General features: G+C 44.7%; 1 protein-coding gene across 2 annotated transcripts in view; it reads right to left on the bottom strand.

Annotated features, from left to right (window-relative positions):
• Positions 1 to 12,348, bottom strand: part of ascc3 (activating signal cointegrator 1 complex subunit 3) — a 159,877-nt gene that overhangs the window by 134,547 nt on the left and 12,982 nt on the right. For both annotated transcript variants that reach the window (XM_018757274.2, XM_018757275.2), the window contains exon 5: positions 8,262 to 8,382. In XM_018757274.2, the coding sequence (XP_018612790.1) occupies positions 8,262 to 8,382 (121 nt within the window). The remainder of the gene's footprint in view (positions 1 to 8,261; positions 8,383 to 12,348) is intronic.

Below are 12,348 nucleotides of genomic sequence, written 5' to 3'. Positions count from 1 at the left end.
TTTTTTTTTTAAAAAGGCATTAATTTGTTGTTTAAAGTGTTGTTTCTGTTTGCAACCCTTGGAGATCTCAGCTCTTACTTGCCATTTCCATTCCCCACCTCACACCAACGCCCGCAGGCACTTCCTGCGGCTTTGTGCACCATCCCTGTGCACCGGTTTTGCTGTGCAGTTGACACCTCTAGAATGGCGGTGGCACGGAGCTTGACCGTGTGGCGGGCGGCACATGAGTGCTGAGGTGCGGAGAGAGAGTAGTGCGTTGCTCACGGTATCTTTAAAAAGACTTCTAGTGAACTAGCAGCTTTTAGCTCTGGGAATTTGAACAGATCCTGCACCAAGAACCTTTCCCTATTGACTCGTCTTCTTCACCTGCTTTAATGGGCCACACCAGTCCAACCCCGACCCAATCATGCCCAGCGGCAGCTGTCCCCATTCAGGTCACTTGCCGGCCAATACTGAAGGCGCTTCCATTTTCTAGCACTATTCTAGCAGAGTAAACAGGAGCCCTAAGGGACACAAATCACATTGCACAAGAAGAAAAAAAAAAAAAAAAAGAAAAAAAAAAAAACTCTTTCTGCCAATAAACAGAATCGCTGATTGAGACAAACGGCAGATAAGAGCACAGTGTATGTTTGCCATTTAGTTTCAGGTCCTGCCTAAGAAGTTTCTGGATCATTATCGCTTCTCTTAAATGAGGAGCTGGCTATGGGTGATTGTAGGCTACTAATGGGGGCTCCACAGTTGGAACAGGAGAGGTGCGTTTCTGTGGCGACACCACAGTGGAGAGGCTCCACAGTCACTGCTGTGCTGAGGTCAGGGCTCACAGCAGTGTCCACAGGGTGGACTCCAGCTGGAAAAGGAAATAGCCAGTAGAAACCAACCTGTGAACATACAGGGACACACCTTGGGGGAGCAACAGGGACAAGCTGGACACCTTTGTGCGGCATCCCACACCACCGGCCAAGAGCTCAGAGAGAGACGGTGGAACCCCCAACACCAAATGAACGCATCTCACCCAGAAACAGACAATAGGAAGCTGTCTCACCCAGAGGAAAGAAGGAGAGTTGTCTATGGAAAGAAGAAAGGGGGGAGCAGCAGCGCAATTGCGGGCAGGGATCCCTGCCAGCCGTGACTGGGAGCAGGAAACAGTTCAGCCCATTATACGGGCACTTAGCACACATGAGTGACACTGGTGTTTCCACTCGGGGCTTTACAGCGTATTCTGTATTGCACCGCACACGGCAAAGCCAAACTAATCCAATAAAACAAGACAGGTGTGTGAAGGAGCAGTATGAAAGTACACAGACTCTGTGATACACAACCCAAATACGCTGCTCTTCTCTCATAGGAGCTTCTTGACTAAATTAGCAGTAGCTCCATTGACGTGCTGACAGCACCACTGTCCCCAGACCTCTAATCCCTTAATGTACCGTACGGCCCTCGACTGGAGCCCACGACACAGGAGCGGGGATAGGGTGGGGCAGACGCACACTTGATAGAGTCAGACAGGCAAATCGGAGTCCCAAATTGAGGAGTCATGATGCTCATTATGTGCAATTTCTCACGGCAATGAATAAAATGTGCGCAAAGGTGCTCAAAAGGAGCAAGAGGGCAGAAAGCGGCACACATTCAAGGGACGGAGGTTTACAGGTTACTCATTAAAGAACCTTGGCAATAAATACCGTGGCAGCCTTCGGAAAGGTGCTTAACCTGAACTGCCAAGCCGGGATGTGGAGATCGAAATTTATGAATGATTAAAGTGCAAAAAAAACTGCAATAATTGTAAGCTATTTGAGTCGTTTGGATAAAAGCCTTCGTGCTGCAACTAACCAATAATAACAATAACCATAAAGAGCACATGGGGAGGCTGATGACAGCCTAACAGCTGCTGTTTATTGACGGCACATTTCAAAGTATGGGAGATGAGGAGTCGCCAGCCCAGCCGACACACATGATGCAAATGAAGCCCCTTTTCCTCCCGCTGAAACCAAACAAAGTGTTTCACAACCTCAAGAATGTTTATCAGGGTAGCAGGGAAGCATATAAATAAATATTGGACAAATTAATGTTTTCTCTCCTGATCTACAGGCAGAACTGTGTTGCCACCACCACCACCAAATGTCATTTACAATTGAAATACCAGAATACAAGGAATTTTTATGCATAACAATAACACCAAAATATTTTTTAATGTTATGAACATTTTCATTCACTCATTCCTAATAACCGTTTCTCACTCATTCGACTCACGGATTTTCTTTATTGATATGAAGCAATAAAGTGTACAAGATTACTGCCAATGTCTTTCACTCTAAGAGGTGGGGTAGCAATAGTCACATTACACCCAAAGGACCCAGGTTTGAATCCCAACTTCTGCTGCAGTACCCTTGATCAGTGCACTTACCCCAAATTGATAGTCACAATTACCCGGCTGTATAAATGGGTAAATCAGCACAGCTTAGCTTCACAAGTTGCTTTGATTAAAAGCCAAATGTTAATTAACAATGATAGTACTGAATCTGCTAGTTCAATTGATTATTAAGGTCATATTGAACTATTGTGATCAGTTCAGACTCTGCGTGATAGGAAGTGGGAAGTACTTCTTCCGTGATGCCTTGCACCAAAGATACTGAAATTTTCAGTCATACTACATGAATTGTGCTGACTGATGCTCTGATATAATCAGCAGTTAGGGGTTTTGCTGTCAGGAAACAACCTTTTCGTGTTTATAAGACTGCATGAAGGACATACATGGAAGTAAAATGACCATGTGACAGGTTAAAAAAAAAAAAAAAAAAGGTGCACTAAAAACAGGCTTGCGGTGTGGGAGAGAGGTATATATTTTAATTAGCTGCTAAAGTGATCTCTGACTGTAGAGGACGCCACTATTTGAGTGCTAAGTTAATGACTACAGTACAGAATAATCTTGGGTGAAACTGCATGAAAGTGTGACAGTAGACCCTTCAGGTGTTCTGTTGTACAGCTCTCATCCACCACCCTGTGAAGACTCTCACTTCCACTCGAAAGTCACCTGTGTTCCCACTAGGAGGAGTAACGGTGCTTGTGTTTGCAGTGCACCTCAGAGACACCAGGGGGCGGTGGTCCATAACTAAACCCCCCCCCCCCCCCCCCCGGGGCATGATGGACATTTACAGCTGCGGTTATTCCCTTTGAGTGCACAAGTGAAGTCATAACTGTCTGGCCAAAACGCCAACCTGGCCCTTCCTTCCGCCTGAACTGCAATTGTAAAAATGTTCAAACGCCCCCCCATACACTCAGACACACACCACATCTTTTTCGGCAGCTGCCCCTGGGGCTCGAATTCCACCCCTGGGGTGCTCCTTCACTAATCCTCTGACACTGGAGGTCGGCACTCCTCCTAAAGTGAAGCTCTGTCACTCACAGAGACAGGCTTTGCCGTGAGCGCTGGCCCATGAACACACGCACAAAGACAGACACAAACACACACACAGAGCAATAGTAGCAGGATACAATGGGCCAGATACTTCATTTTGTTACTGTGGATTTTTTTTTTTCCCCCTTCCAATTTTGTGACACGCATTTGTGTTTTCATTTCACATGGTGAGCCTAAGCTTTCCTCTGGTTCTAACAAGTTCATACTTGAGCTGTTTACACAGAATTATGTTTCTATGTATGTTATTTTTGTTACAGCAACAGGAAACAACCCTTAAGTCTTCAAGCCTTATTTGGTAACAATACGTAGAAGCTGATTCTTGAGAAATTTTTATTTATCAATGGCCATATGACACCGTTTGGTCTCAAAGACAAGTGGTACAGGCCTCAAAAAAAATCTTGTCTCCAGCATCACCTGCCCTTGAAGAGAAACATTTACGTTTTGTAATTTAGCCGACAATTTTTTCCAATGCAACATACAATTACTAACAGTTATATTACTAGCAGTATTAACTAGTAGTTGAGTAAAGTAACCTTTGTCCAAGCTCACTTACAATATGTTGAACTGCTTACGGTCAAGCACCCATTTACAGCAGAGCACCCTAACACACACACTAGAGACATGAAACATGTCTTTGGGAGGAAACCCATGTGAAAACGGAGAGAGCGTGCAAACTCGACTCAAACACTGAGCTGTATTCAAACCCGCATCCAGCAAATTAAACAATTTGCCATATTTTCCCTGGACAATTTTTAAATGTCAGCACCTCCCATAGGTGTACAACAGCAGCGGTGTGACGATTCAGAGAGAGTCAAGGTGCGCGATGAGGAGAGACGACAGCCCAGCTCCTTGCGTCTGCTCAGTGCTGTGTGACAGCCAAAAGGCAGGCGGCGCCCCCACCGCTATGCATGCCAACATAAGTGATGTGCCCATTTGTGTCTGTCAGTCCGACACCGAGCGGAGGATTTCTTACAAGATAAGCAAATACATTTAGATTGGATTGTTTCTTTTTTGATTAGTTTCTTTGGAATTCAAAAGTATTTGTTCTGGACATTTAAATGTGGCGTCCATCAATTACTTTTTTCTGTGGTAGGTGTTTTTTCTTCCCCCCCGTGTGTGTTGCCATGCAAGCAGAATTTATGTGGCCCATTACTCAAGCGCCGTCTTGAGCTACATGACAGCGCGTGTTGCACAAATGACTTTCATTCCAATTACAGGCTCCAAAACCTTCAGACCTAGAAGCGGTCGGGGATGCATGCTGTTTGTTTCCTGCCGAGCTGGACTTGAGTGGAAGAGCAGGAAGGGAGGCCTGGAATCCAAAGAGGTCCACCCCAAAGGAAGGGTCTTCCTGTAACAGTTGATGAGATAACCACAGCGAATGGCCCTCCCTCACCTTTGCGGCTTCTCCTCTGTAGGGGGAATTCCTTTTGTTGGTGGAGCAGCAAATGGACCAGTTTCCTCCTACGAGGAGAAGCTCACTGCTATGATATGTCCAAGAGCCAACGGGTCTGTCTCCAAGTCCTAAACACCCACAAACCATCAGGGCGATCAGCTCGAACACTGCTGCTTATGGTAAGCACATGACCACAGCCGCTGGGCTCTCTGAAAACCAGTAGGACACCATTTATTGAGGCAATTGTGCAAGAGGCACAGGAAGGAACATTAAATTATGAAAATTGGGTAAAAGGCTGAATCTAGGATTTAACCATCAGCAAATGTAAAAGGGATGCACAAGAGCTTTGAGCAACATTAAAACAACCCTCACCCCCCCAACAAAAAAATGAGAGTGAGGTGATACGTAATGCACCGTAATGCACTCTGAGATCAAGCGGCTGACCTTGGTCCGCCACCCCACACTGCCCATCACAACATATTTTAATCCACACCTAGCAACGTGCAAAGACGGAGCACAATTAAAACTACTCATCATTAGTGCAACGATTAAAGAAGCAGCCAAGGGAGCCAGAGAGGACAGAGAAACCCATTCCAAGAGCCCTTTCATATATGCACACTTCTCTACCACGACGACAATGGTGCTATAAGACTGTCCTGGGCTCCGACAGGCACCAGCCTGCTGACAGCTATCTGAGAAGGAACGCCTTCCATTTCGGTAATTTTTACTGTATCTATTCAAGGTATGTACCTTGATCAAGAGCATTACAGGAGAACAAGGATTTTAACATGCAGGACAGCTGCTTTAAGTAGTACGCCACCTACTGCCTTCTAAAAAAAAAAATATATCGCAATATTGTAATATTGACACAGGTCTCGAAGAGCATGTATAGAAGAGCAGAGAGAAAGAGAGAGACACTTAAGAGCTGATTTAAAATGACAACCACAGCTAAAGTTCCCATGATGCTCGGCATTAACACAGCCAATGAGAATGCACCACCACCTTGCACCAGGTGGCCTGTTTCAATCCCCTCAACTATGAAAGAAAGTCAAATGTTGGGTTTATCAATGGAGTTTCTATGTAATAAAGAAGGTTGAAGGAAGAGTTTTGCCCTGCCAGGACCCACCTTATCCAGCACTGCCCTTTTCCAACAATCCTAATTGCATGCAAATAGTGAGAAATTAAGACATCAACTTTTAGCCTGGTTTCTGACCTCTTCCAGCGGTTGCCAAGGTAACCCTAATCCCTGAGCAGTCTGGTGTGTGACCTTTCTGACTCGTGGAACACACATCTTCTATTTTCCTTAGCAAGAGTTTTGTGCATCACTGTACATCAAAAGTAAACCGCTAAGAAAATTAAACAGAGATAAGCACTGGGGAAAGACTGTCTCGTTACTCGTTATTTCTTCTTTAAAACGGTTAGCTGAGATGTTCACGACGAGTCACAATTAGCTTGAAAGAGCTTTAAAGTTCCCAACTGCAACCCTCAAGCCCTCACCTTCTCCCGTCAGCACACAAAGGAATGGGAGCATCACGGAAAACCGGAACCTTCAAAATGAACAATTAACCTCAGCTTAACGAGACCCATGTATTCCAGAGGAGCGAGGTATCGCTCCACTGTATCAACAGGTCATGAGTTCCAGTCCCACCAGGGACACACTGGTAATTTAAATGTTTCACCTAGACAGGAGAAAGGCAAAGATACAGAAGAACATGACCTGAGGATAAACAAATTCGAAAGGTTTAACATGAAGTGTGTAATGTTGGTAAGGGGGCCTGGAGGGGAGGTTCTTACAGGCAGCTACTGGTCATGGCTGACAGACTTCAAGCATCTTCTAGGGGTCCTAAGCACAACAGCTCAGAAGACTGTTTCTCCCTGACCTCATTCAAAGGAATCAATGCCACTCTGATACGCTATTAATAAACCCGACTAAGACAACAGGCAAGGAGTGGCAAGAAAGTACAGCCTTTGAGTCAGTGTCAAGTCCCAAACAACCCATCAGCCAGAAAGAACCAAAAACAATCCAATATTCCACATCCACATAGTTTCAATTGTCTACATTAAAGCCCAAACACTGCTGTCAACACATTGCGTGGAGCCCAAAAAAAATAAAGCCCGCTATAAAACACTTCCAAACCTTGACGGAATCGTTCATACGTGACAAGTAGCAGTGGCAGTCTCATCAATCTGTGACCACTTTGAGAGGCCAGTCAGGAATGAAAGCAGGAGCTGTTCGGCTTCCCATATCACCAGCAAGTGCCTGTAAAATGTAGCTTTTCAGGATTTGAAAGATAAATAAACCCAAAAGCTTTGACTTCTCCGTTTTTTAAAAAAAAAAAAAAAAAAAAAAAAAAAGCCTTTGATGACTTGCGAATACAGGAACGCAAGCAGCTCCTGCATGGACAAAATTATTCATCCTTATCTTCTCACAGACATCTCAGTCCCCTTGGAGCTTTCTTCTCTCTTAAGGAGTAGAAATCAGCCTTTGAGCGACTCGTCTCCACAATAAAGGGGAAGGGGGGGGGGGACACGGCGCAGCACGGCGCTCTGCGGTAATAACAGAAACACAGCCACCGGCCTGCCTGAGAAACAAACACTGTGAAAGCGTCCCGACCAAACGGGTGCTGAGAGATTCTCAACAACCATTTGTCTAATATTTGCTGATAACTGCCATCCCCCACTCCATGCTGTCTTATCTCCCTACCATTTCCACTAAGACTGCAGGGAAATAAGTTACACGCAACAGAATAATGAAGAATTGAGCTTCACCTAATGGACTATTTTTTTGATAATGGCATTCCCCTGTATGAACCCTCTTGACAAGAACACAGAAAAACAGGAGGGGAGGCTGACCGAGTGCTCAAAGAGCCCAAAGTGAGAGGTGGGGATCGGCAGGAGGGAGTCGATACCCGGCTGAACCGCATCCTCAGAGCACCGCGGTAACAATGCTGCAATATTACAGCAGCACCGCATGTCTAAAAAAGGCATCCCGGGATGCTGTTGTGTCCAAACCCTGTCCTGCCACGCACTGAAAATCCTGTTCTATGGCTGCAGAACTGTCAGTCCTCATCCTGGGGTTGGGATTCTCTGGGGTGTCAGGCAGCGATGGCAAAGTACAGCCTCAACTGGCCCCTGACATTATCACATGTGACAGCTGAGCAAACATGTCTTGGATGTGTGGGTAGAAACCGGAACACATCAAGCAATTGTGGGAAATAAAAGGAGAACATACAACCTGCACAGACATACAACTGGGTTCCAAGTCAAGCGTGCGGCTGTGGGGCTTAGTAGCAACAATTAAGCGCTCTTCATGACACCACTGAGTTCTAAAGTTATAGGAAATGCAGCACATCCTCCTGCCATGGTATGGGACACCAAAACAGGAAGAATGACGTGAGCCGACCGCTTTACCAGCACACATCTTGGTCCCCGTTACCCGATTGGGATGAAACTCACCTGTCAGGTGGCTCAGCTTCTGGTCGGGGGGAGCAGACAGAAGTGCGTCCACAATGTCTGTCCGTCGCTGGAGCAAGCGCTCAATCATCTCGAAGCCTTCAGGACCCAGGAGCTCGAACAACTGAGAGAGAACAGGAGGTGTAGGTTCAACAGCAGACAGACCAGAACCCCCAGGACAGGCCCAGTTTTAAACAACATACCATGCACTTCAGGGAAAAATAAGCTGGTGAAAGGCATATAGGAAAGGTATCACGTTACATTAAAAAAAGAGCAGCAAAAGCCCAGCTGCGAGTCCCTCAAAACACCCCTCAAACCCAGGAGTTGCCCTCCCCCTAGTCAGAGATACAAATATATAAAAGCAGGGCCATTTGTGGGGACTTGGACAACCTAATGTTACAAATCTGTATTTGATCACCATAATAGCCTTGATTTATAGTTTACAGCAATACAACATGATAGGAAAAGTGGTGAGTAGCATTAACCCTAATCCAAACCACCCATCTCCCATTCAGCATCCAAAGCTACTGCATTCCGACAGCAGAGGGCAACGGGCAGCAGTCGCAGCCACAAAGGGAGTTCTGGGAGACGTAATATCAGGGGCACGTGGTCTTAAAGAAAAGAGAGAAACATTCACAGAAACACTCCAGAGGTCACAGCGTAGGGCTCACAAAGCTCCAAACACACACCGCTTCTTCTGCACGAGCCAAGACTCCTCACGATCCTTCCGAGAGTGGAGCCGGTGCCACATTACATTCTCTGTACGGACAGCCTCTTGGGCCACAGTAATTAAGAAATACTGCATGTACTTGCTGTACCATCTTGTTAAAATTTAAAATGTAGGAATGTACAAGGTTCTTGCTACGTGGGGGAGAGGGACGGGAGTGCGGTCTCTTAATTGCCCATTTCTACGAATCTCATTACAGTCCCGATCTCTAAAAGCGTCTCCTTTTATGTAATTAAATATCAAAAGTGCTAACACGTCATCCTCCTTCACGAATCATAAAAGATCACGTGGGGGGGGGGGGTGGAAAAACTGCTCCGTGCCTGAAACCTGACCAAAAAAAAAAAAAAAAAATATATGGCTCTGTGTTTGGGAAACCACCTGCTGATGGAGAAGAATCTTAATTTGAATTTTAATCAGGGACAAAACCCATTGCACAGGTACAAAATTTAACAATTATTTTGTTTAGAAAATTACTTCACATTCCCTCTGTCTCTGCAAGACGTGGCTGTGTTTCTTCAGTCAACACATTTAAAGTCCTCTAAGAGCTTAAGCACCTGGCAAGCAAAGGTAAAGAAGTTTCACGCCTGGCTTTCTGAGCTCCACAGTTTACTCTGGTTTCTCATTCTCATAAAACCCGCAGAACAACTTCGCAAACCACATGTGCTCTTTTCTTGAGACCCTGAAGCCGCTCTGTACCTTTCACCACACAAAGCAGGCGCAGGAGCCCCACAGACAGCACGAAAAAGGTCAAACAAGCTGCAGAGATTCCCAGTGTTGCTTTTTGCACATTAAATAGTCGTGTCGTAGAGGGACCTTCTCAAGGGAAGTATTCAAGTGTCTGCGAGGGGCTGTCTGTAAGCCCTAAAGCAGGGCAACCCTAAAGCACGTGGAGTACATTTATTCATTCAGCGGGTGCTTGCCTCCAAAGCAACTTAGAGCGTTAAGCTACTTAGACTGATTTATCCATTTATACAGCTGGATAATTTTTTTTCTCTATCAACTCATAGTAAATACCTCGTTCAAGGGTACTATAGCCAGAAGTGGGATTAAAACCTGTCTCCATTTAATCTAAATGCAGCTGCTCTAACCACTACCCCACCTGCTGGCCCACCCACCACTCCACTTGGACACCCTGACACCACTCAGTGAAACTGCTCACCGTACAATGAAAGAAGGTGGCTACAAGCTACGATTTTAACAAACTGCTGCTTCATAAAACATTTTTAAATTATAAAGGGCAAAATAAAAGGGAATAAAATCTCTGATTGGCTACATAATTCCATTTCCAGACAGGACATGCTCCCACATCCTATGGCAACATCTCTCAGACTCAGCACTGATGTATAATTTCCCAGTAAGGATCATGGACATTTACTTAAATACCTGCCAACGTACACAGCAATTATCAACTATGATTACTATAATCACAATGATGCTTATTACTGTAATTATCACCATTTCTGCTTTATTTATAATGACTTGTCAATATTGTACGTACGCATTTGTGTGATTGAGAAGCATCAGTAGAGGTGCCTCCAGCTCTATTCTTTTGTGACCCCCCCTGAGGGTGTGATAATATATTAACAGGGTGTGGTCTTCATATTTTACTGCTATCAGAAGCCCTCCGGCTGCTGTAGTAAACACAGCGAGCTATATTAAATGACCCCACTTTAAAACAGTGACTCGAGACATGGCTGTTCCGTAGCCTTGTCGAGCAGCCCGCTCTGTCCCTCCCTCCAGAGGGCTGGGAAACAAACTCTAAACTGAGAAATATTGAAATGGCACAGAGCTCTTGCTTTTGCCCCTTCCTCACTTTCTGCAGGTTTAATGGCAGAGATTTCATGAAGCGGGAAACCTTTAAAGCGCAGTGTTGACTTGGGAGGGGGAGGGCGGCGGAGGCAACAGCACATGGCACAGAACCGCACAAAGTCATCTCCCCCGTCGGAGGCGTCAGCAGGGGGGTACTGGGCTCCAAATGTCAGCGACGTGAACAACATTAGAACTCATGCTGAAGCTCAGGTGCGACAACTCCCAGCTTGTGCAGCAAGAGGGAACACAATCGAGAGTGTGTGCGCATGTGTGTGTGTGGGGGAGTTGGGGTGTACAAGCAACGACAGCCTGTCTGAAAAGAGATGTAGGGTGTCAGCAGGGATGCCTCTGATTGTGTGCCCTTTGTACACAACCCTCAACCCACAGGGAGTGCCGTCACAGCTCTGAAAAGGGAAGATAGATAGCTAGCTGTGCAGGGACATTAGATGTAGAGTTTGTCAAGAGGTCAGTTGTCTCCTACCTGTACACACCAGGTGCTTCCATTCAGCCTCAATAAGCTGTCAACTACATACTTGTATATGACCTGACCCCCTCAGGACTGATCATTAGTGACACTCCCTTGTCCAGTGGTGTTCAACCCTTTATGGTCAAGGGCCGCAAACGCTATTGTGATCTGGTTCGAGGGTTGTACACGTAAAAATCTGTGACTTAATGGATCTTAAATGTATAATCCGAAAATGATTTTATTCTACTAATGTAAAAGTATTCATTACATCCGCTTTTTTACCAAGATATAATATTGTCATTCAAACACATTGATAGATATACAGCAGGATACTTTTCTTGCCAGACAATTCTTGTAAAAGTGCAAAGAGAAATTGTTGAACTTTTCCTTTAAGTCACATATAAACTGAAAATCAACACTGCAATATTATTATTATTATTATTATTATTGTTATTATTTTATTATTATTAATAGTAATAATAATAGTGTCAACCAAATTGTAATGAGCTCTCAATACAGCAAGCCACAGTCTGTCACAATAAGCTTATTTTAACAAATTGCGATTCTAATGTGCCAAAGTTAACTTAAGTTTACATTATTCATTTAGCAGATGCTCTTCTCCAAAGCGACGTACATCTCAGAAAATACAATTTGTGCATCACCTTTATTTCTTAGTCTGGATACCTTGCCTTTACCAAATTGGTTTTGAAATTTGTCAAATGTAAATGCTCATTTCATATCATAATATCATTTAAGATTACATTAAGAACTAAAACCAATGCACTAAATATCAAACTAGCTTGTTCATCTCAATAAAGAAGTGTAGACCAGACCAGCCCATCTCAACTGAAATTAATCTTTTGTGTTCAGCACTCAAAATCAAGCAAATATCAATGATATTATTAAAAAAAAACTGCCAACCCTTGCCATGGAATATGATTAAGTTGCTGCCAGACACAGCACACAGACTCCAGCAGAGCCCTGACTGGGGACACCAGGTCCACTGTCCACCAGTACCTACAGACTATGCATTATATTCAGTATATATTAGTATACTATATACGCCAATAGTCTTGACTGGGGACAGT

The sequence above is a fragment of the Scleropages formosus genome, chromosome 8, assembly GCF_900964775.1.
Source record: "Scleropages formosus chromosome 8, fSclFor1.1, whole genome shotgun sequence".
Lineage (NCBI taxonomy): Eukaryota > Metazoa > Chordata > Actinopteri > Osteoglossiformes > Osteoglossidae > Scleropages > Scleropages formosus.
The sequence above is the reverse complement of the archived record's forward strand: the minus strand, read 5'-3'. Positions and strand labels throughout refer to the sequence as shown.